The sequence below is a fragment of the Myodes glareolus genome, chromosome 27 (assembly GCF_982192425.1).
Source record: "Myodes glareolus chromosome 27, mMyoGla1.1, whole genome shotgun sequence".
NCBI lineage: Eukaryota > Metazoa > Chordata > Mammalia > Rodentia > Cricetidae > Myodes > Myodes glareolus.
Genome location: NC_142052.1, coordinates 2,642,726 through 2,669,133, shown reverse-complemented (window position 1 = coordinate 2,669,133; position 26,408 = coordinate 2,642,726). Strand labels below are relative to the sequence as shown.

Here is a 26,408-nt window from a genome sequence, read left to right as displayed (position 1 = left end):
ATTCAACTTTTATTTTATAGGTAAGAAAATTTAGACATACTAACTTGCGTAGTGTTTTATAGGATATAACAAATGCAGGATCTAACCCAAGAGATATTAACATATACAACATGCTCTTTATCCATTATATTTCATAACACACTCTCTAATCCACACTCTGAAATTGATGATATATCATTCTTTGAATTCACTAGAGTCAGAGGGAAAAAGAATATCCTGAAGGAAAGAAAAGAATGTCGAGCTCCAAATCCACTTTCTCACTAGATTGCTGGCTCTACATCTGTGGTCCAGGGAACTGTCTCTCTCCTCTCAACCCTTTGGGGGCAACTAGGATAGAAATGGGGGAGTTTTGTTGCCCAGAATAATGCTAAGATTTTACTTTCCTTTTCTTTAACCAGCTAATGTAATATATATTTATGTATTTAAGCTTTTTCCAAATTTAATTTTATAATAAGCACTGAAGGTAATAGCCCAAATAAATCAAAGATACAAAAAAGCCCCAGCAACTCTATAAAAATACTTTTCATTTATGTCTATGTGCCTCGTACCCATGGAGGTCAAACGAGGGCTCTGGATCTTACAAACGTGGAGTTATGAGTTGTGAGTCACCGCAGCTGGGCTAGAAACTAACCTGGGTCCTCTGGAGGAGCAGGAAGAGCTCCGAGTCTCTCCAGCCTCTCAGTAACTTTCAAGATTGTTTATTCTAGGTGTCAACAGAAAAAACAGAGCTTGGAATTCAGCTCCAATATTCAAGTTCTGTATATGTTACTCAACTTCTCAAATTCCCTTTATGTGGAATACACTTTCACAGTTAGGATAACTAACTGATCTGATACACAGGAGAAGGTAAGGTGCTGACTGGAGATAATGAGCAACAAATGTAACAAATGACCCGGCTGAAGGGACGGTCAGTAGTCGGGGAGTACAGGTAGCTTGTCAAAGAGAGCAGGCAGGCTTACAACTGGAATGTCCTTTTAGGCATGTCTGGTTTCTTCCCTGAGAAATTATCGTTTTGTTTAGCTCTGAAATGAGGTAAATATAACTGTAAATCCAAACGACAATTTACTTTACTTATATAGCTGGCGACTGAACCCTTGTGCCTGATGGACAAAGGCCCCTAGCACTGAACTACATCCCAGTCTCTAAATGAAAATTTAGTTTTGTCTTTAAAAAATTGTGAATACAACTAATAAGTGAGTAATGTTATAATGTTATAATCTCTATTGTTAAGAGAAGAAAACTATTTGCAACAAAGAAAGAATCATTATTCCACACACAGAAAATTGAAGTTGTTCTAAGTAAGTTAAAATTTATACTATTTTATTATGCAATACAGATTAAGGCTCAGACCCTAACTAAATAAAGTATACAACAGCAAGACTGAGACATGGGGAAGAGGGAGTATGGACGGAGCAGGAGAGATGGGGATGGAACAGGCACTCTATTATGGAAGTTGCTTACATTTTGAAACTCAAGTAAAAGTGTCCGAATGAAGTAGTCTGTTCTTGCTTGCTCATTTTCCTAAAAGGAAAAAGACTTGTGAATCAGTAAAAACATTATTATGAAAAACATACACATCAAAACAAAATAATAAAAGTACACAATCTAAAATTAACATTTAGAATTTTGTACATATCTAATAATTATTTTAAAAACCTAAAAGTCATCCAGTTAAGCATTTTTAATGGTGCTAGTATCTGAGCCCAAAGCCTTGTGTGTACTAGGATAAAGACACTGATCTATAGCCTCTGCTTCCTAATGTTTTACCTAATTCTTACTTACAGGCTTTAAAAAGTGTTTATTAACTGATTATTTAATCATGACTTTATCATCTAAGAGAATATAACAAATTAGCAAGCATCCCCAGAACAATGTTTTCAACAAAACAATCCCAAAAGAATGTCACACCTTAATATCTCCATTTCAACCACACTTTCTCAACTCTCAAACTGCAAAGAGGGAAGAAGACTATTATTCTTACTGTGGTTGTATGAAACATGAACTCTAAGTCTGACACCATCTCGTAGAGTATTAGAAGGGAGTGTGACATTTGTCTGTTGCTCAGTTCTTCTTTCTGCTTTCTTATTTCTAACCACAGACAGCTTAGGCCAGTCATTAACAATAATAATATATGCCACTCATTAATAAAATAGACATCTAATATTATTCTAGAATGGGAATACTTTACTTATTGTTTTAATTTATGATTATTCGGTTTTTCTTTCTTTTTTCTCCCTCCCCCACTGTTCTGGAACTTGCTCTGCCAACAGGCTGGCCTCCGCTCAGCACCAGCCTGCTGCCATGTGAGTCTCACCCACCCCTCACCAGGCATGTACCACCATGCTGGTGCTGACACTGGGCGGAGCTGCTACCCGACACCAACAGTCCCCAGGACACACTCATCTCTCTGTCTCAGACACTGTGGCTGCAGCAGGCTCGTTACTTTCTATGCTTACACTTGCTAATATGATTTCCGTTTGTAAATTTAGTTTTGTTTTCTTTTTTCGAGACAGGGTTTCTCTGTGTTACAGCTCTGACAGTCCTGGAACTCACTTTGTAGAGCAGGCTGGCCTTGAACTCACAGAGATCTGCCTGCCTCTGTCTCCCAAGTGAGTGCTCGGATTAAAGGCATGTGTCACCATTGCCTGGTGCATAAATTCAGTTTTTTATTTGCAGTTAAAAATCAGTGGAAATGAATTCTGAGTTGTCTTAACAACAACAACAACAACAAAATACATAGAAATTCCTTCTTATTTTAAAGTCTTCAGAATGGATTAATTTTGATACCAACAAACCAGATCAGCTTTTATTCACCAAACCAAACCTCATATTAAGAGGATTTTTAAAAATTTATGTTTTAGATCAGATAAAAAAAAGACCCACAAAAGTCAATTCATTTTTTCCCTGCTTATGGAACTGTTCTTTTGTTGAATGCTGAACACTAATTTACTTGAATTGTAAGTAATTGATTCTGGACTTACCAACCTCTGTAATTTCGTGAACCCTTCTTTATAATGAAAGCTCTCTACACTTCCCACCCACACTCCAGTGCCCCAAGGGTTCTGTTTCTCCAAAGCACCCTAATATAGGTAGAGTTCAAGGTTTTTTAGTTGGGCAAATACAACATTTATTTTAGGTGACTAAGAAATAAGATATTAAATGTCACATAAATAAAATAGTTGTATTTTAGCTCTCCTACATTTTAATTCATTTCTGCCCACTTCCCCTTTTCTTGTTTTCCTTCTTCACTGTTTTTAACTTCATCTTCTAAAGTTTCAATTGTGGTAGTATCTGAACTTGAGCTGAACTCCAGAGACCATTAAATAGTGTGGTATAAATTTAATGCCCCCCCACCTGCCCCAAGGACAGGATCTCCTAGTTCTCTGAACAGTGGTTCTCCACCTTCCTAGCGCTGGGACCCTTTATACAGCTCCTCACGATGCGGTGGCCCCCAACAAAAAATTATTTTCATTGCTACTTCGTAACTGTAATCCTGCTACTGCTATGAACTGTAACGCAAATATTTTTGGAGATACAAGTTTGGCAAGGGAGTCACAGCGCACAGGTGGAGAACCGCTTGTCTGGAACTTGCTACTGGACCAATCCTCCTGAGTGGGGCTGGGATTACAAGTGTGTGCCACCAGGCCCAGACTACACTTTAGATTTCATGTCAAATTCCTGTTCTAAGGAATAATCTTCTCTTTTAGGATAGCAATCCTCAAGTTTAACTTCATACATAATTTTAAAATATGGGAGAGGATAACAGGAAAGCTTAATATGACAGATAAGTCCCAGTTAACAACGTTCCTTTCCATTTATCTGATTATAAAAGTGAGTATACCAATTTTCAGAGATGAGTTGCACATAGTTAAACAATAATTATCACAGGATATAAAAGGACTAACAGAATCAACATGAAAATAAGGAAAACCTTATCTCATTTGTTTATTTACAGTTGTAAAAGTCATTCCCAAAGCTCCTAAATTTAAAAGCAGAATAAAACATTAGTACTGATTACTATAGTAAGTGAAGGTTTACACAGAATTGAATCCTAGGCTCGCAGCAGCCTGAGTTCATACCATATACAAATTTCTCAAAGAACGAATTTTTAAAACAAAAATAAGTACTTACACAGGAAATTCTAAATGGTGCAAACGTTATAGGATCTTCTCCATACAAAGGCCAATATCGCTCACACTTTTTCTGTTGTCCAAAAAGAGATAAATAGGAAAGAGTTCAGTAACTGTACGATATTTCATAATCTTTTACAAATGCTCTGTGTCCCAGGGGTAAGAAGAAAGAGCACTGTGTGGTCTAAGAAGCATTTTGGCACTGATAATCATACTATTCTACTGGCTGGTGCTAATTCAGAGTGATCATCACCACGTATACAATGAGATCATTAATGAAATAAAAAGAGAGATCCTCAACTTTAATAGTACTTAAAAAAAACCAAAACACTAGATGAGTTGGGTGGTGGTGGTGCACGACTTTAATCCCAGCACTTGGGAGGCAGAGGCAGGTGGAACTCTGTGAGTTACAGGACAGCCTAGGCCACAGAGTGATTTCTAGGCCAGCCTGGGCCACACAGAAAAACCATGTCTCGAAAACAATAACAAAACAAAACAAAACCAAAAAACAACAAAACAAAAAAACCAACAAAACCACTAGATGAATAAAATTTAAATTTTCAACTATAATCAAATAATAGTAAAGAATATTAACATTTACATAGCAAATTTGATTAGTCTTCAATTTTTAAGATTCTGCTATTTTTATCTTCTGTCCAATATTACTTAACACTGGTAAACAGTTATTCTCAAGGAATAAAAGAAATTAGATAAAATATGGTGTCTCCGCAATTTATGACATGTATTTACTTTGCTTATACAGCACATCTCATATAAAAATTTTAATAGCCATTTTTTAGAACTTTATAAACAACTTCAAATAAAGACACTAGACAACTGACTCTTTAAATTTGATTTGGGTGTCACATCTAAAGGTCAAACAAGTTTTACTTAAGTACAGCGGCGATCTCAGGCCTGATGCTGCAGAGCATCCCCAGGAAATGAAGCACCACTCACACACATCAGCTAAGGTCAAAGTCACGGGAAGCTCAGGGACCAGAGTGTTTGCTAGCATGTGTTAGGTTCTGGGTCCAATCTGAGAATACCAGAAAAGAAACCAAGCAAAGATTTCCTTTTCTGAACTTTGAAAATGGTATAAACAAAAGCTGGGAGTGGTACACACCTTTAGTCCCAGCACTTGTGAGGCAGAGCCAGAAAGGTCACTGGGTTTGAGGCCAGCCTGGTCTACAAAGTGAGTTCTAGGGCTTTACAGTTTTATAAAGTACATAGCCAGGGCTATACAGAGAAATCCTGTCTTGAAAAACCAAAAAAACCAAATACCTCAAAAAAAAATCCATAAATGAAAATAAAAAACCAACCAACAAAAAACAAAACAGAGAGAGGAACAAAGGGAGAAAGAACACAGCAACAACAGGTGGTGGCGGGGTTGGGAGACAGTTCAATGAGTATAGTACCCAGCACTTTATACGCAAACGAAAACCCGAGTCTGGACCCCCAGCACCTGGGTGAGAGTCAGAGTGAGATCCTCTGTAATCCCAGCACTGTGGGGAGGGGACAGAATTCTGGGTCCTAACGGCCAGTCAGACCACTGAAAGGAGCTCCAAGTTTAGAGAGACCCTATCTCAAACCACAGGAGAGGGAGGGAACAGGGGAAGACAATACAGACTGCATGCCGACCTCTGGTTTTTCACACATACATATTTCACTGTACCTGCACACACACACACACATGTATGTGCATGCATGCAGGTACACACAGAGAGACTGGTTTTTGCAGAGACTAATCAGACTATTCATGCATTTTTAATTAGTTTTTAAATTTGAGACAAGGTCTCATACAGATTTGACTGGTCTCAAATCTGTGGCAGGCTTCTTGCCTCTGCCTCTCAAGTTTTGCATTACAGGTGTATGAGATGCCATATGCAGCTTTAAGCTTTCATCATCGGAATTGCTTTAGTATGCTTATTTGTTCAGTTCTATAAATATTTCAAAAGCCACTTTCTAGACAATAAGATATATTTGACTTAAAGTTCATGAAACATTTGAAAACTGTAAGGAACCATACACATTTTAGTGTATTATAAAATGTACTTCTGAAATACAGAAGGACGTTTGTGTTTTAGAGGTCATTCTGATCCACATATCATGTGTAAACAGCAGAGCACACAGAGCAGATTAACGTGAAGTCGTAAACCAGGCTCTTCTGTCCTCACACAACATGTTAGGTGGTGTACATACCCTTCCCATCTCAAATTCTCGACAGGCCATGACGATGATCTAAAAGGGGTTGGGGTAGGAGATAAAGAATATACCAGTTAAAATATATACTTGTTCTATATTAAAACATAGCTTTTAAAACTGGGCAGTGGTGGGGCATGCCTTTAATCCCAGAACTTGGGGAGGCAGAGGGAAGCGGACCTCTATGAGTTCAAGGCCAGTCTGGTTTACAAAAGTTAGTTCCAGGACAGGCACCAAAGTTACACAGAGACCGTGTCACGAAAAGCCAAGAGAGCGATCTTTAAGGTTAAAAGTACAGTCCAGGGGATGAGAATCACTCAATTAAGAGAAAAGCTGCCCATCCAGAGGACCTGGCTTCAGTTCCCAGAGCCCACATCACGGCTAGCGACTATTTGTAACTCCAGTTCCAGATGGTCCAATGCCCTTCTAAGACTCTGCACGCATACAACACAGACATACATGTAGGTAAACACACATAAAAATAAAATCTCAAGAATAAGTACAGGACAAAGACACTATCTTCTAAACAAGAACAACCTACACTGCCAGAAATAAGTGATGTCATTTAAAATGATTTATTTCGTTTAGATTATGCTGTGAATCTGACTTACTTATTTCTTACTTTTGAGTTATACAAAAGGACTGTTGGGATATTATTTACCTACCTTAGTATTACTCTTCACCAAATATTAAAGTACATTTAAATGTAACCGTCTAAAGGTTGAACATAATAAAATTATCAGTTTCTAAATATAAGTTATGCTATCTGCTGCCTCAATTTATATAGCACTAAGATATGAAAGTTTGAAGACTTTATAGTAAAACTGCACATTGTAACCATTAAACTTTTACTGTAACTATCACTGTACTCTTATCCCTTTATCATCTTACTTGTATTTCAGTGCCTCAGTATGCAGTGGGCATCAGTATATTCTCCTCTAGATACCTCAGCATGTGTATTATCTAGATCTCAGTATTTTCAATACAACATTTCCCTTGAAAATACCTAACAATGAAATACATAAATCTTAAGTGGCCATCCTCCAAATCCTGAGAAAAGCATACATCTATGAAATCCAAACCCCTATCCAGACATTAGAAATCTAATCTGAAAGAGAGACTGACAGCAGACACTAAGAACTGTTGTTACCCTAGTCTCCTTTGAGTGTCTCTCAAATGTCAATAAAATGGAGGCGCTAATGAGTTAGGCTCATTGTAACAGGCTCCTGAGACGGGTCTCCACACCCACACACAAATGTCGACTCCACTGATGGCACACAGCCCAGCAGACTTCCGGTCTCTGCAGCATCTAACAGTCCCGTACCTCCTCGCTCTCATGCCCAAGTGCGCACTATTTCCCTTTATCTCCAACAGGCAAAGGAACTAAAAGCCAAGTTTAGATATACTTCCAATTGAATGAGCAGGGCTTGGGTGGGGAGATAGATTCCTTAAATTCTTTTATACTTCTCTTAACGATTTATAGTTAATATACTTCCATTTATTTCTTAGGAAGATGGACCCAAAAGATCCTACTTCTAGAAAAAGGTTAAATGACATGGCTGTCACGGATAGAGGAGAGGCACACTCAGTCCCCACTCCTAGCTCAGGAGAGGATGAAAAGTGACGGCTGTTAGGGAGGGAGAAACAGGGTTTTCTTCTTCTTTTTATTGTTTTAATTAATTTCTTTTAATTTCACGCATATGGACAGATCTTTTGTTCGCATGTAAGTCTGTGTACTACATGCATACCTAGTGCCCACGGATGTCACAAGAGGGCATTCAAGCCCTGGAACTGGAGTTATAGGTGGTTGTGAGGCAACATGTGGGTCTTGGGAATCAGAACTAGGTCCTCGGAAAGAGCAGGCATGTCCTTAACTGCTGAGTCATCTCTCCAGGTTCAAGTCGGTTTTCTTTATGGTCTTTGGTAGGCTCACCAGGTCTCGGGGGATGACTCCATACATGTATTTATGAGAAGCATAAATACTAGTTTGTGAGAATTTAAAGAGCCATATTTAAAATTTGTTTTTGTCTTTTTCAGAAATATTACTATATTTAAACCATTATACCTAAAATGTTGTTTTACTTTTTACTCGGTAAGACACCTAATATTTCTACATATTATGGATCTCAAAAGTGACAAGTAAGCCACTTACCACAACATTGTACTCCCATATCATCCTCCAGAAGTCTATGACCGTATTCGCTAAAGGCCCCTGGGTTGCCACATATGCTTTTGGCCCATAGACGCCCTGAAAGGGTGAAAGGTAAACTTCAGTTCATTGAAGCGTCAAGTTATTAGTAAGGCTTTCTTCTCAAGCCACCGTTCATCACAGTGCATAAAACACGGCACCATGTGCCCGACTCACTTCAGTTTCTGCCCTCACTGGATGGACTGCCCAGAAGCAGCAGTTCAGTCACTCTGTACTAGGAATTAAACAGAACCTCGGCCATCGTGTCATAGCCTTTAATCCTCACACTCAGAGGCATGCAGATCTCTTTGATCTGTGAGTTTGAGGCCAGCATGGTTTACATAGTGAGTTCCAGAACAGCCAGGGCTACAAACAGAAAGACTCTGTCTCAGGAAACAACAACAAAAACTTGATAGTCAAAAAAATTAACTATAGCAAAAATACAAGAGCAAATCCTAAAAACAATACTAAAGCTAGTTAGCAGTTCTTCCCATGGCCGTCCAGAGCCACTCAGAGTCTACTACAGGCTCTGAAGTTAGCTAAGAAAACATCGAACAAGACAGCCGACTGAAGCAAAGGCACCGGCAGACACCCGAGTCAGTTAAAACTAGAACTCTTAATACACATGTATAAGAATCTACATATTGACAATATCTGAAATACAATGTCCATTTTGTTTAATCCACAAATTGTTTTACTGTAATACATTAAATTCTTTACCTGAAACCATATTTGTTCAACATTACATAAACCATATTAATTTTACTACTTATCATCTAACATTTATTATCAACAAAATACCTGTTAAAGTATTTATGACTGCCAATATAAAAATCACTGAAAATCTGTAGTAGATGTATAACTGGATTCAAGAGCCCCAAATAACCTATGAAACAAATTTAAGCTTTTATCTAAACTCAGTCACAAAGGACATCGCACCTCTTTCTTGGCACAGCGTAAACAGCACAGGTAGGAACAGTAGAGAGAGCCTACAATCGCATCACCAGGGAATAAACAGGACAGGTAGGAACAGTAGAGAGAGCCTACAACCGCATCACCAGGGAATAAACAGGACAGGTAGGAACAGTAGAGAGAGCCTACAACCGCATCACCAGGGAATAAACAGGACAGGTAGGAACAGTAGAGAGAGCCTACAACCGCATCACCAGGGAATAAACAGGACAGGTAGGGAACAGTAGAGAGAGCCTACAACCGCATCACCAGGGAATAAACAGGACAGGTAGGAAACAGTAGAGAGAGCCTACAACCGCATCACCAGGGAATAAACAGGACAGGTAGGAACAGTAGAGAGAGCCTACAATCGCATCACCAGGGAATAAACAGGACAGGTAGGAACAGTAGAGAGAGCCTATAATCACATCGTCAGGGAATCTTAAGGCAAGAAATCTCAAGCTCCAGGTCAGTGACCACCCACCCACCTACCACTTCAATACTTCAGATTCAAGGCTGACAAAGTTCTCTAACAAGACAACTGTCACTTTATTATTCGGTTTTTAATCTTGAGACAGTCATTCTTTAGCTCAGACTGACTTTGAACTTCCTACAATCCTCCGGCCTCAGCCTCCTGAATGTTGGGATTACAGGCATATGCTACCACACGACTCCAAGTTGTCATCACAAATAGTAACAAATACCAAAGATTTTTAAAATTTCAGTTGTATCTTATACATTTAAATCAACGTTACCTAGTAATTCTGGAACTATTAATTTATCCTAAGAAATTGTGCAAAAGAATAGTGTTTATTATAATTTCATCACCAAGAAAACTGGGAACTATCATATGGTTCAACGACATCTAAGCTCAAGGGCCAGTTTACTGAAGTGTTTATATAGGCCTTCAATGTAAGAGCAGCACAGAGAAAACTATCTCTGCTATCTCTCTCTCTCTCTCTCTCTCTCTCTCTCTCTCTCTCTCACACACACACACACACACACACACACACACACACAGCTTGAGCTGTAAGTATATGGCTTAGGTGGCTAGAAGGAAGGCACATAAGATATACAAGGTATTCTTATTTATTTTCTTATTAGTACATATTTGGTAGTTAACATCTTCAAAAAAACTAGTATACAGAAAAGCATTAAGTGGAGCAAGGAAAAGTCCCTTCATTTTAATACATACCTTAATAAAATTTGCATTGATGTAGTCTGAATCTTGAGATGGAGTCTTCAAGGTCAGCTTAACTCGGCTGTGGTCAACTACAAGAGAAAAGACTTCTGTAACTTACATCCAGGCGGCAGAGCCTCACAATGCAGCTCACAGGCACGGACCGGCTTCCACCCACCAAGTGCTGGGATCACAAATGTGCCACTGCATCTACTCTAAACACGCAATGTGAAGTTCAGGTGCCAGGAGGGTAATTGTAACATTATTTTAACAAAAGTAAACTCTGAGAAAAGCAAAAAAATTACAAATAAATATATTAAAGTTGCAATCAAAATTATCCCTGGAACTTTAAAAATATAAAACATTAGACCGTGACCAAATTATCTAGGAGTGAAGCCTCAGTGTTTCTCTTTTTAATTTAAATTTTGTCTTTAAGCCCAGCACTTGGCAAGTAAAGGCAGGTGGGTATGCGTTTCCAGGCAACCTGGTCTGTAAGTCCCATCGCATACAGAGGTCACAGAATAAACTTTATGTGTATGGTGTTTTGGCTGCATGTATGTCTTTGTGCCAGGTGTGTGCAGTGCTCACAGAAGTAGGAAGACAGCTTCTGATCTCAAGGAAGTGGAGTTACAGAAGGCTGTGGTGTGAGCTGCCATGTGGGTGCTTGGGAATGGGACTCAGTCTTTTGGGAGAGTAGCCAGTGCTTTTAACGGCTGAGCCATCTCCCTAGTGAAACCTCAGAACCTTTTAATGACCAGCACTCAAGAGTTCCTTTGTCAAGGTTCTTATCAAGAAATCTACCTTTCCATATTTCACAAGAAATTTTGAAAATAATTACGACTAATGAATTAAAATACTACAGTATGACAGGATTGGACAAAAAAAATCAGACAATAATAAGGATAAAAAATGTAACCTTTCTTTTACCTTCCAATATGAGAACTCATTTTATTTTCATTTGCATTAACTGAGCTATGTAAATCCTATTTATATATATGTATGTGTATATATATAATGTATGTGTGTGTGCATATATCTATCTACATATCTCTATATACATAGAGTGTGTATGTGTGTGGGTTTTCAAGACAGGGTTTCTCTGTGTAATAGCCCTTGCTGTCCTGGAACTCTCAGAGATCCACCTGCCTCCGCCTGCCGAGTGCTGGGGTTAAAGGTGTGCACCACCACACCCAGCTAGTACTGTTTATTTACTTTTACAGGAGAAGGGCAGGGGATGCTGATGGGTGTCACATGGAGGTTATCAGAGGACAAACTGTAGCAGTTGGAACTCAGGTTATCAGACTTGGTGGAAAGTACCACACTCATGGAGCTGTATTGTCAGATTTTATACTGATTTAAAAAAAAAATTAGGCAGGGCATAATGGCTCACACTTTTAATCCCAGCATTTGGGGAAGCTGAGGCAGAAGGATTTCTGTGAGTTTGAGGTCAGCCTGGTCTACATAAGGACCTTATTTCAAAACAACAACGAAAACCAAAACCTCATTAACTCAAAAAATGACAATAAACATTTAAAAGTGACTTTAGATTTAAACAAAGATTGCAAAAATAGCATTAAGTCACAGCTACTTGCTACTGAGCTACCTCAGTAACACTGCTTTGGAGGGTGGAAATACTGAATCAAGATCTTGCTATATATAGTCCAGAATGGCTTTGAACTCACGATTCTTTGTACTCAGCCTCCCAAGTGCTGGGACTACAGGACCATCCCCTACGACTGGCTGAATACTAATATACAACCATAGCATAATTTCCAAGACCAGAAAATTCAGTTGTAAAACAATTAAATAACAATTTTAAACCATATTTCTGAGTTTTTCATTTTTCAAGATTATGTATTGGCTTATTTTTTTTCTCCTCTGTCTCTTCCAATTTTAAGTTTCCCTAATTTTTAGCTGTGACTGGGAGGGAATTATGTATTTTGGGGAATAAATAATCCCACAGGACAGAGAGCTGGAGAGAGCTCAGTAGTTAAAGCAGTTGTGCTCCTTCAGAGGATCTCAGTGAATCCCAAGGCCTGAATCAGATGCTCACAACCATCTGTAGCTTTAGCTCCAGGACCTAACGAACTCTGGCCTTCCTCTAGAACCTGCATACATGTGATGTACATAAACTCACACAAGCACAAATATGTGTACATGCTCACACCTAACTACCATAGAATTATGTTTGCTCTTAATGTATAACATGGCTGAGGCCAAGGTGGGCCATGAGGTACATACATTTTACTACTTGCAATTAAAGGAGCCCATTCACCTGGCTGATAAGGTACGAGAACTGCCTAGCGCCACCTATAGATTAGAAAAGAGCACAGCCCACAGCTGTAACCATGACTATCAGCTTCCTAATCCATAGACAATGATAGGAAAACCAATTAATACACAAAAAGATCAATTGGAAATGGCAACAGCTATGAACACACTTCTTACTGACATATTACAAAGACAACTGTCAGGAATGACTTATTTTTCATTGGTTCTCATTTATACAAAGCACTAGAGTTCTTTTTACTTGACGTTTTGCGATGGGATCTTTATTTTGGGAATTGGTAGTTTTCTAGGGACTGGACGCAGTGTCGCGTGCCTGCTCGTGCTCTGTCGTTTATTTCATATTGCTTGGTCTCCTCTTTTTTTTTTTTTAATAAAGATTTATTTATTTATTATGTATACAATAGTCTGTCTGTGTGTATGCCTGCAGGCTAGAAGAGGGCACCAGACCTCATTACAGATGGTTGTGAGCCACCATGTGGTTGCTGGGAATTGAACTCAGGACCTTTGGAAGAGCAGCCAGTGCTCTTAACCTCTAAGCCATCTCTCCAGCCCGGTCTCCTCTTTTTAAATTTGATTTTGGAAAGAAAATATGTACCAAAAATGTTGCTTTTGATACATGAAAGAATGACCATATAAAGTTTCTTAATAAGGGGTCCCAATCAATAACTGTTATCCATATGACACACCACTCTCCAGTCAGAGTGCCTCAAAGATAAGAGTACAGCAATTGGTTCCGAAATGATGGTTAAGATCATCAGCCTACATGTAGGCTGTCTATGTGCAGGCTGGGGATTACTTTCTCACCCTCAAAGTTGTTCTAAGATGAAAAAGGAGGTTAGGCATACACAAAGTGGAATAACAGAATCTCCTATTTACCATCAGAATAGGTGGGATATCCCTAACTCACCAAAGGCTCTATGTTAGCCCTTACAAACAAGAAAACATAGGTAAATAACCTCTTATCCTAATAGAACATAAAAAAATGTTCAATTCTGGAAATAGTCTCTAGTATCCAGGAAATATTAAGCACTCTTGGCTGGACATCGTGGCCCATACCTGTAATCCCTGGACTCAGGAGGCTAAGGCAAGACCATCAAGAGCCTGGGTCAACCTGGACCACCCAGTGTGAAGACTTTTATCTTAAAATCAAGCAGCAACAACAAAAGGAATTCTTAAAACAGTGAGATTAAAATAAAGTTCTGCTTAAATAATTTGAAGACTTTTCACCAAAGAAGATATACAAAGAATCGGCTAACAGCACATAAAAAGCCACAAGTTAGAAATATAACAAGAATCACTAGAAAAACTGGAATAAAGTCTGGGCCCAGGAAAATGTCTGAGTGTTTAAAGCATTTGTGTGTGGTGGCCCACCTATAATCCCAGCCTCAGAAGGCAGAGACCGCAACTGAGGAAAACTTCCAACCGCAGGTCTCCACAGGCACATATGAAGAGGTGTACACACTCATGCAAAAGACCCAAACACACGGCACATAAGTGCAACGGCTCACACCTGTAACTCTAGCTGCTAAGGAGGCTGAGGCAGGCTGAGCACTTGAAGGTCTAATACAAACTAACACAGTCTTAACAATCAAAAGCCCAACTCTTCGAGAGCTGGTGGGAATGTGGGAAACTGGTTCTTACGTGTCACTGTTGGGAATGCAAAATACTGACTTGGAATAGTTTATCTCAGTTTCTTAAAAAGTTAAACATAAGCTAGCTGTTGTGTGGTACATGCCTGTAACACCAGCATTACAAGGCTAAGGCAGAAAGATGAAGAATTCAGAGGCCAGCCTGGGCTAGGGCTACACAGCAACTTGCTGCAAAACTAAATATAAACTTCTGTAGGTCTACAATTATATATTCCTACATAGGCACCTAGGAACAATAAAATTGTATTTACACAAAAAGCCTTGTTCAGAAATATTTTTAGTGACATTACTTACAATATACATCAAATGCAGAGTGGACAAAGAACATGTAATATAGTTACAGAATTAAATATTCTTCAATAGTAAAGAAATATAACTACTAGTACTATTAAAATACAAATATAACTAAAAATGTGCTAAGTTAATGAAGTCAGGCACAACAGATCAAATATTATATGATGTTTATGTCAAACTTCTAGAAAAACAAAATCTAGACTCAGAAAGCATGCTGACAATTGCCTGGGACTAAAGAATACAGAACTTTTGGAAGTAATGAAATGTCCTAAAACTGGATTGGGCTGGTTACTTATGACATAAATCTATTTTAAAAATTAATTATATACTTTGTTTCTGCAACAACGGACATCAAAGAAAATTGACAAATTATTTTCTGACAAATGTACATACCAAATACAAACAGGCAGAAACAGACTAGAAGGAAGAAGAGGTCCTCCCGCCCTGACTACCGCTGAGGCTGGCACTCTATGGAAGGCTCTCAACCCCAGCTTAGACAAGTCTCAGTTGTGCGCTGTAGGCTGTGCAGCAGGGCCCGAGTCTGCCCCTAGAGGCTGGCAGCAGCATGACAACCCAAACGCTTCCTGTCAATTATCCCTGAGTGCCACAACCACCCTTTCTCAAGATTTTCCACCACGTGAGCACTGCAGTAAAGGACTTAACTCTTCCAGACTCAGTTTCCCGGCTACAAATGGGATTACAAGAGGGAAAGTCTATTTATCACCAGCATACCACTAACCCTCCTCTCCCCTCCTAGTCCAGCTCTCTCAGGGCCTTACCCTTTCCACCTCACCCTACAGAGCTCACGTCTACGTGTCTTCACTGTCTGACACCTAGGCTAGAGCATGAAGTTCAAAAGCAGAGACTTCTGCATGTTTGTTTTCTGTATCATCAGCACATAGAGTCCGATCACAACTCTTTGTAAAATGCATGTGAAAACCGAAACCTAGAGACAGTTAAGATTTATTTCTCTAGACTACAGAGAAATCAGTGGGCAGTACTGAAAGGTCACATGACAATTATGTTGAAAAGTATCCGGAAATCCACGCCAACTCCTATTCTGAGGTACATTAATGCTACGGTCTGACTGCATTCCCTTCAGTTCATTTGCTGAAACCTAATTCCCAATGCAGTGATAGCAGCAGCAGAGCCGGGAGGAAGCGAGGAGGGTATTTTCTGATGGACGCAATGACTGTCTCTACAGAAGAGGCCCACGAAAACTTGTTTGCTCCTTGATCTACACAAGGACTCAGCGAGTAGGTACCAACTATGAATCAGGGAGTGTGCGCCCTCATTCCATACCAGTGCTTCTGGTGCCCTAATCTTGGACTTCTCTCACTGCACTTCTGTTGTTTACAAGTCACCAAGTTTATGGCACTTTTGTTATGACAGCCTGAACAGATTTAAGAAACTGGCAAGGAAGGTGGAGCATATTTATGCAAAAGCCTTGAGCGGATACTGTGCTACATTAGTAGAAAATGTCTGACCTCCCTAAAACCCAAACAGTCCTTAGAAGTATTATCACTGTAACTCCAATTAACAGACAAGAAAAGCTAGGCAAAGGGAACGCCAGTGCCGGGTCTTACAGCTACAAACTGAGGATGTCCAGATCTGAACTTCCAGAGTGGCAGTTCATCACTTGTTCTGAGCTAGCCCTGCTAATGTCACTAACACTGCACAAACACACAGCCCACAGATGACAATAATGGAGCGGAGATACAGAAAGTACAGGATTAAACGTAGGCAAAGAAACCAGTGAGGAGGGTTGGAGCGGTGGCTCCGGCAGTGAGGACCTGAACTCAATCCCAACACACACAAGTCAGACTCGAGTGGGACTTGTACTGCCAGGCTTGCTGTCTGGGCAATCTAGCCTAACTGGAAAGCCCTAACCACCGTAGAAAGAAAAGCAGAAGTGGCCCCTGAACCACTAACCTGGAGGCTGACTTCTCATCAGTCCCTATACACACAGATATGCATGCACACAAGAAATCAGTGAGGAACTGAGGGAGATAAGAAAAGGAGGAAATGATCTGAAAGAGGGTTATCATGAAGGGAAAAAATTTCAAAAAACAGACTGGCCAATGGCACACACACTTAATAGGACAGAAAATGACTGAAAAAGATCACCGGCCTACTCACTGGGTCACTGGAACACCAGGTAACTCAGAGAGACGCTCTAGTAATGACACTTCAGGAAACTACGCTACGGGATGTACACCGTGGCGTCTTTAAGAAAAAGCAGGTCCAAGGCAAAATTTTTCTTTATAAAATGTGGACTCTTAGTTAAGCATGTGTTTAAAGGAACTTATCTAGAAAACAGTATTATCTTAGCGTGTAATCATAATGAGAATATAATGTTTTCAACTTTAAATATGCTTAGACACCTAGACTGCTGAGGACAGCAGACACAGGTTTCTGAGGTATCTTGTGGCCCACTTTTTCATCCACAGCTAATCAATTAAGGATCTTCTCTGATTAAGTAACAAACAAATCAGTGTTTTAGCATTTTAAGAAACTATCCCAATTGTCTACATTACTTAAAAACAAAAACAAAGACAACCCTGCTACAAGAAGAAGGGCTTCTAAGAAGCAGTTACAAATTATTCTGTAGTGTTCCTCCAAGGGACTGACACTACCTCCTTAGCTGCTCAGTCCAGAGCTAGGGGTCACAAGAGCTACACAGCATTCTATGGACTCTAACAAGGGCAGTTCAAACTTACATGGCAGTATGTCCTTATATCTGTTCTTTTTAACATTCTCTTCTTTTTCTCCAGTGGCTGTGGGGTAAATCTTTTCTGTTCTATATTTGGTAGACAATCTTCTTAATCGCTTAAAATACAAGAAAATAAAATTCAAGTTTAGAGAAACATTGATATTTTCAAAATGTTAAAGATTTACAAAGAGCTCTTCAATGAATTCTGTTGACCCAATTCCTCACAACTAATTCTCCTATTCCTCTAAGCTGTTAATTTCACTATCCCTTAAAAATTAACCCTAAGAATACTTTCTTTTTAGATTGTAAGATTGTTTATTCCAAATGAACAGCCAAGGGAACTAGAAGTAAGTCTACTTACAGATGTCAGTAAGCTGAGAGTGTCTGTGATTGATAAAGGGTCTCAGTAACCCAGGAGCACCCACGAGGAACCAGGCTCTTTCCAAGGCATACACTAATAATTACTTGTAAAACACTGCAAAACAAAGTTCTTTCCTACTGGATTGGCAATGCTCAACAAAGACTAATTCTGCTCATTCACTGCACCACAGAAGTGGCTTGTGGGCTGGTGACAAATTCTTACCACATATGGCAGTGGGGATGTTCTTTGGGCTGGAATATTTCTGTTTGTCAGTAATACACTTCCTGCTTTCATAAGAACTGAAAGTTGGCATTGTGAATTGTTTAGATTCTACGCAACTACACTTCTAAAAATTAATTTCAAAGGAGATTACTCCCTTGATGGATTAAAGACATATTGAAAGCACTTTGATTTTCGGATTCAATTTATTAAATACAAATGAAATGAAAAAAATCTAGTAGCAACTGAATTTTTTTTACCAGTTTATTTTTGTAACCCATGATACTGAAACTCAAGCAATTAAGAATTTTCATGACTGTATTTGAAGAAAAAAAAATCACAGAATTTTAACACAAGAATCTTGTCATTGTTATGGTATTACTTTAAATAATTTTACACATGAGCACTTACACAGGAAATGGTTATTTCTGTTTTACTCAGAAAAAAAAGACTAAATTTTAGAGACCGAACACAGGAATACACATTTTTTTTCTTTTAAAAAAAAATCATGTTATAAACTGGCACAAAGCCTAAGTAAAATTTCACAGGTCTATAGTGACTTAAAAAAAAAATCTCAAACTATATAGATGTGTAAACAACCCAGTTTTCCCTATGCCTGCAACCCCAGCACTCATGGGAACAGGTCACCGGGCTACACCAGAGCCAGACTTCAGTACGATGTGTGTCCAAACAAGGTATTAATTACAATTACAAATCTACCTATCTTACATTTCTACACATGTGCCTCAAGATAAAACTGGTGCAATATGGAATAATGTATGCACAAAGCTCTTTACTGCAGTATGTTCATAATAGCAAAAGTTCACAAACAATAAAAAACAGCCTATTAATAGGACTGGATAGATTTGTTTCATACAATCAAGTATGATATGACTAAAAAGCAAGTAAGAAAGCTCAGTCTTGAATACAGTGATATGGCACCACATCAAAAATTCTCCCTCAATGTAACAAGAAAACACAGGACTGCTGTGCCATCGGCACTAGAGGAACCTAAACCACGGCTGCTGCACACGTGCACAAAACAGCTCTCCGAGGATCCAGCACCACAGCCTACAGCTGGGGAGGGAAATGAGAGCCGAGCGTGGACAGGAAGTAGAGTACCACGTCTTTCCACACTTTCGTGCTGTATGAACATACTGCCTGCCTGGAAAATTAAATGCAAAAGTAAAGCAACAGAAAAGGCAAAAAGATTGCTCATAGATTTCATTATTCCCTGTTAATAATATCTTGCACATCTATTTTCTCTGCTCAAAGATCTGACACCAGAAAAGATGTATTTTAAGATATTTACAGTATCTTAATATAAGGTTTTTGATGAAAATTAAACTTAAAGGATGTCGGTTTAAACAGCCAAAGAGGCGTTGGCAGAAAAGAAAAGCACTTGACATCACTATTACTGACCCAAGAGCTAACGACAGAGGGAGGAACAGGGCCGGGCTGGATGACACGCTGCTGTCACACTGCTGGAACACCTACCCACACCAGGTACTTCCTTGTGTGACAATTACTGAGAAATACATTTACAATGCTTTATGTGGAAGCTGATAATTATTACAGAATGTCTTTGTATCATAAACAAATATTCAAGTTTGAGTTTTTATTTACCTAATAGTCTGAAAGCCTGACATATCATGGATGTTTTATATGCTCAACTTTATGTGCATTGATTTTTTTTTTTTTTTTTGCCTGCATGTATGGCTGTGTGAGTGTGACAGATCCTCTGGAACTGGAGTTACAGACAGTTGTGAACTGCCATGTGGGTGCTGGGAATTGAACCCAGGTCCTCTGCAAGAGCAACCAGTGTTCTTAATCACTGAGCCATCTCTCCAGCCCCTATGCTCAACTTTAAAATGAAGAATGAAAATAAAATAAAAAACATAGAATCCACATAAATGGTATATCCAGTGATATCTGATCACTGCATGTTTTATATGTGTATGGACACAGATTATATACATAACATATGTATTAAAATATTTAATAACATAATATTAAAAAGATATTTTTAATACATATGTTATGTATATAACACGATTCAGATATGATTATTATGGTAAATTAAGTCACATATAAAATTAAATATATTTTAAAAATCATCATACACATTAGAGATATACAACAGAAAAATAGAATAAAACTTTGCTTTGCACTTTGAAAAAGATCAACATTGAGAAAACTCTACTAAGCTGCATTAAAAAGACATTTAAGTAGAGACTTTATTCCTATCAAAAATATAGTCAGCCTTACAATTAGTTGCATTAATTAAAATTTTGGTTTTGATAATATATATCAATCCATTTAATCCACCGTTACAATCTTTATAAAAAAAGATAAGGCCTCCAGGCTCAGCAGAGTCTGGCATATAAATGGATCAATAATCACTAATTACTATTAGCCAATTTAAAAATTCTTTAAATATTACTTGTACTTCAGATTTGTTTCTTTGAAACCTTTCCTAGACAGAGTTCCAAAAAGAAATATATTGTGGGTCACTCTGTCTGCATGGAGCTGTTGTTCAGTGTTAAGCAGTTTGTCTACCTAACCTGAGCTGGCTTTAGAATCTCTTGGGAGGTCAGACTGCCGAGGTCCCCAGTCGTTCAATAGGTCAACGAACACTTTCATTCTTAGTCAGTTACAGGTGCTGCTGCGGTACGTCTGACCAAGTCTGTGAAGGAGTACTGACTAATTCGCTTGGTAAAACAGAAGTTTTTTCAATTATTAGGTTTCTTTGTATTTTATATTTAAGTCTGTAGTATCAAAGAATTCCAAGATGCATAGGGCCTTTTTATGGTAAATCGGGGAAGGAATTAGTAAGGGAGGGAAGAGGCAGGTAATCAGCCTGGGGAGGAAGAAGGGCACCATAGCCGAGTAACAAAGGACGGCGGTGCTCAGGCTGTCACAAGGAGCAGGAGGAGGAGGACCGTGGACTGAATGTCAGGACCGATTAACAAAGGATATAGGAAGTAAAGGAGAATCTCAGGACCTTTTACGTAAACACTCCAGCAGTCCTCTCTGCTTCATGAATTCCATCTGTCTTAGCTCTCCGTACACCAGAACAGAAACACCCAGAAACGTTTTTCTGAGACTACGCTGTAACATACTCCATCATCCACTCCTCCCAACCTGCTTCCTCATCTCTAACTCGGCGCTTCTACGCACCGCTAATCAAGGACACATCTCAATACACAAACACATCATCCTGGGCACAACTAGAACTTCCTGAAGATACAGCCAGAACCTCACATTGTCTTAACAGCAGCTCCTATCACCAAATCCATGACGGACACTCCCCCCACCTCTCAAGTGCTGGAACCTCAGGTATACACTACCACTCCTAGCTAGAAATACAAACTTTTAACCTAAGTTTATTCCTTACTCAACATCAAGATATTTTACGGAAATAAAAGCAGAGTATCATTTAAATCAGGGGGAAATAAAATTATTCCATACTGGACCAGTGAGATGGCTCAGCAGATAAAGATGCTTGCCCTGCAAGTCTGATGAACGGATACTGATCCCCAGGACTCACAGGGTAGAAGAACTAAGTCCTGAAGGCTGTCGGCTGAGCTCCACGGGAACACTGTGGTCAGACACCCCAAATAATAAATGTGATAAAATTTTGTTATACATGGCCGGGTGTGGTGGCAAAAGCCTTTAATCCCAGCACATGAGAGGCCTCTGTGAGTCCGAGGCCAGCCTGGTCTACAAAGTGAGTGCCAGGATAGTTAGGGCTACACAGAGAAATCCTATCCTGGGGGAAAAAAACTGTCATATGCATTAGTTTTACTAAACTAAGTTACCTAAGAAAAGAAAATTTATTTTGCACAATAAACTGGACAGAAGTAGGTGTGTTTGCACACATGTTCCGATTCACAGGGCAGGCTCACTCCTACTATCAACACCTTCTTTTTCTCTATCTAACGCCTCTCCGCCCACTAAACTCATGAGCCAATGTCTAATGACTTATATTTCTGGTTGTGAGCCTAGCCTTTAACAGCTGAGCCATCTCTCCAGCCTGTCTACTGATTCTTAATCCAATTCCAAGGATTTTTTTCCCCTCCCGGTCCCCACAGTAAACAGCTCGGAAATTACAAACTCCAGGCATTAAATCTATGGCTACTGATCCGAGTGTAGTGGGGCATAACTAAAACACCCCCAGGCCTGGGACATGAAGGACACAAAATTCAAGGCAATGCTAAAATTGTACACATCTTTAATCCCAGCACTCAGCAGAGGCAGAAACAGGCAGACCTCTGAGAGTTCCAGAAAGGCCAGGACTACACACTGGGACCCTGTCTCAAAATAATAATGATAATAACAATAAAGAAGTAAAGGATTCAAGGCAAAGCTTTGGCTACACAATGAGTTTGACATCACCCAGGGTTGAGACCCTGTCTCCAGTAACACACAAAAAATATTATCTTCCTTCAAATTATGATGTATCTTACCTTTAAGAAAACAGCCAACAATTTTCATAGGGGACTAAAGCAACCCATCATTTATAAAATTAAGAACATCAAGACTCATTGTTAAACATTAAGGGACAGTAACATCAATTCTCTTTACCTCCAACTAAAAAATAAACCAAAGACAAGTCCTAAACTTGTAGCACAGACCAATCACCACACCTGTAGTTTAAATAGCTCAACATATACTCACCACTATATGGAAAATAATTATTTCTGCAAGACCAGAGTGCCACAAAGCTGTGGTCAATAAACCAACAGTTTTAAAGAGAAAAACCCACATTTCCTGGTAAACTACCAACCTTCTGAAAAAGAATTTTTGTTACAACTCTACTGAAATTACTTTTAGGAGTTTGTCGGTAATCTCAACAGGCCCCAAAGCTCTATACTGAGCTAAAAAATTTGCAACAACAACAACAAAAACTAAGATTCAGATACAATCATAACCATTATGATTGATTTCATGTCATTTTTTCCTGTTTGAGAAATTATTTACCATCCCTGGCTTTTCCTCCCATCGCTACAGCCAGTGACTACAAAGCACTGTCTGGGGACAGACGCTCTCCCACAGTTCTGCCTCCTCCAGTGCTTGTGTCTTCTCCCTGGCCCCTCCTAATCACATCTATAACACACTCACGTAAGCTACCTACAGAGCCTGTACAAATGGAGAGAATAAGACGCTATTTAATATTTGGTCTTTGTTATTTAATCATATTGATTTGAAATTGATTGTAAAAAATAAAGCGGAGTAGTTTGCCTTAACTTGCCCTTCCATCCAATCTAACCAGACTGAACATTCTTCACATCTGAGATCTGAGGAAATAAAAGTACGTTCAGGGTGGTGTGGAAACAGACATCTTGTCTTAAATAACATACCTGAGCCAAGGTTTTTTTGGTTTTGTTTTCAAGACAGAATTTCTCTGTGTAACAGCCCTGGCTGTCCTGGAACTTGCTCTGTAGAACCGGCTGGCCTCAAACTTAACAGAGATCCACCTGCATCTGCCTTCCAAGTGCTGGGATTAAAGGCGTGAGCCACCACCATGCCAGATTCTGAATAAAGTTTTTAATTCACTTCTTTATTACCCATAATCTCATTAGGCAAAGCTTCTATTTCAACTTCAGCTTCTTAAAAAAAAAAAAATCTGATTCCTGACTAGGGGCAGGGTGAGGAGCAGGATGAAGGTTCTACCACGCCTGGCACACAGCTCCTCCTTTCCAGCTGGGGACAGTTCAGTGGGACAGCTCTTATCTAACGCGCAGGAGGCCAAGGTTCAATTCCCAGCAGCATACAAATGAAACCTCATCCTGTTCCCTCGGGCCTGCTCATCAGCCTCTTCCGATTCGATTCGTCTCCTAATCTTTCCACCTCACGGGCCAGGCCCTACTAGCCTTCTGCTCCCTCCAGAAGAATGTTCTTTCCGAGTGTGTCAAGAACACCAGCTGTCCATCAAAATCTGCTTTCCAGGACTGAGGCACTGTAGTCATGTGCCAAACAAAGGGAAGAGACAGTACTTACATATAAAAACCATGCCAAAGAATCCAGAGCGATTCAAAATATAATCACACGCAGAACTATGGCCAAAAGATTCAAAATAAAAGCAGCAAAAGACAGGTGTGTGAAGCAAAGCCCAGGAGAACAAATCCTGGAAGTACAAGTTTCCCACAGTTCTCTCCTAATGACGGCAAAAGGACCCATGAATTCCTGAAGCAATCAACTGTGACAACCTTTGTAAAAAGTGGTCTACCCGAGAAACTCACGAGTAGACAGTGGTGCCCAGGATTCTAGCCACACGGGCAGTCTTGGAGTAGCACTTCCCAACTGTCATATAAACAATATCGCTTGCTTCAACAACTGAGACACAGTGAAGCACTCTTAACAAGGGAGTCCTTCTAAAAACCCAAGTTCCCAGATATCAGCTAAGGCTCAACCATACAAAGCAGATTTTCCTAAGAGCAATTCCAGGTCCACTAATAACTCTTTCCTCCACACAAGTATAAAGTGAAAATGCACAATTTCTCTCTCCTTCAAAGTCCTTCTCATCTTACATACATGTCAGCAGGGTAAATCACCTGACTAAAAGATACTTTAGGTTTCACAAAAATGTAAGTGAGATAACAGGACACACCAGTTTATATACATACCCATGAATTATGGGCTCAGGAACCTGACATGTGTCAGACAGCATTCTATTACAAGTGGCCAACTGCTTTCCCATGAACAGATCTAGAAATCACTTTCTCTACTTTTCTCTCCTGCTACTGTTTCTAATTTTTTCAGTTATAAATTTTTGAATTTTTCTGAATCAGTTAGGCCCTCCAAAGAAAATGATCACTAATCTATATTTCTCTCATTATTGGAAAAGGCTGGTAGTTTGTTCCCCCGTATTCAGTAATTATTTGTCTTCTTAATTATCATGCTATATACCTAAGTTTCTACCTTCTTAATGCTGTGACCTTTTAACACAGCGGTGACCCCCAACCATAAAACTAGCTTCACTGCTACTTCGTAACTGCAATTTTGTTGTTATGAATCATAATATAACGCCTGGTATGCAGGACACCTGATACGATCCCTGTGAAAGGGTCATGCGACCCCCAAGGGAGTTTCGACCCGGGCCTGAGATCCACTGTACTAGAGTGTTTTGGCTTTGGAGGTGGCTGTTTTGATATTTAGAAGATACTTATGTTTTTGGATAGTAATCTTCCATCTGTTTTACCTTAAAATTACTGAAGTCTCTGCATCACCTCTTGTAATACAGATGTGCATTTGAGGTGAGAGGACCACTCACAGCGGAGCAGGCTCTCCTTCCACATGGCTCTGAAAGCTGACATCCTACCCACACAAAGCCAAATAAGACTTACTCATGATTCCACAAACCAGAACAAAATAAAATGTTGAAAAAGAAAAAAAAATAAAGAATTTCCTACTAAGTTGCAAAGGGTGTCCTGAAGTCGTATCTGTAGCTCAAAGAGTACACACACACACACACACACACGCACGCACGCACGCACGCGCACACACACACACACACACACACAGCTATGTGTATATGAATGTGATAACAGGAACAGGACAGGGAGTAGTCCTCAGTCATGAAAAGTACATGTACACACACGCACGCACGCACGCACGCACACACACACACACACACACACGCGCACACGCGCACACGCACCCACACACAGCTACGTGTATATGAATGTGATAACAGAAGGAACAGGAGAGGAGTAGTCCTCAGTCACGAAAAGTACATGTACACACACACCCACGCACACACGCACACACCCACACACAAGGCTATATGCATATGACTGTGGTAACAGAAGGAACAGGACAGGGAGTAGTCCTCAGTCACGAAAAGCGCCCCTTTCCAGGCTCACCCTTAGGATGTGGAGCCTTGCTGGAACAGCGTGTCACGGAGTACAAACTCTACGGGCTTATAACCCACTTGGAGTTCACCGTCCGTATCTAGGTAGGATGAGCCCTACTTCCTGAGCTGCTGCCATGCCCTCCCTGCCTACAGGCATCTAACCTTCTAGCCTCCAACTGCTCATTCATGGTATTCTATCACAGGGATAGAATGGGGGTGGAGGGCACACAGAACAAAACCACACAACAACAAAATCTACAAGTCTTACCTTATCTAAAAATGTGAAAATTGAGTTGGATTGGCCAAAAATGTACATTACAACATATAGGTCAATCACTTTAAAACGTGAAAAAAATACAAATGACAGAAAAGAGAAA

The 26,408-nt window shown here is 39.6% G+C and overlaps 1 protein-coding gene across 4 annotated transcripts in view; it reads right to left on the bottom strand.

Annotated features, from left to right (window-relative positions):
- The window catches only part of Ptpn12 (protein tyrosine phosphatase non-receptor type 12), a 59,364-nt gene that overhangs the window by 22,457 nt on the left and 10,499 nt on the right, over positions 1 to 26,408 (bottom strand). For 2 of the 4 annotated variants that reach the window (XM_087902430.1, XM_087902432.1), the window contains exons 2-7: positions 17,601 to 17,709; positions 10,664 to 10,740; positions 8,482 to 8,577; positions 6,330 to 6,368; positions 4,132 to 4,203; positions 1,462 to 1,521 (exon numbers count right to left, since the gene is read on the bottom strand). In XM_087902430.1, coding sequence (XP_087758556.1) covers positions 1,462 to 1,521; positions 4,132 to 4,203; positions 6,330 to 6,368; positions 8,482 to 8,577; positions 10,664 to 10,740; positions 17,601 to 17,709 — 453 coding nt within the window. The remainder of the gene's footprint in view (positions 1 to 1,461; positions 1,522 to 4,131; positions 4,204 to 6,329; positions 6,369 to 8,481; positions 8,578 to 10,663; positions 10,741 to 17,600; positions 17,710 to 26,408) is intronic. The other 2 variants (XM_087902431.1, XM_087902433.1) reach the window with 2 other exon arrangements.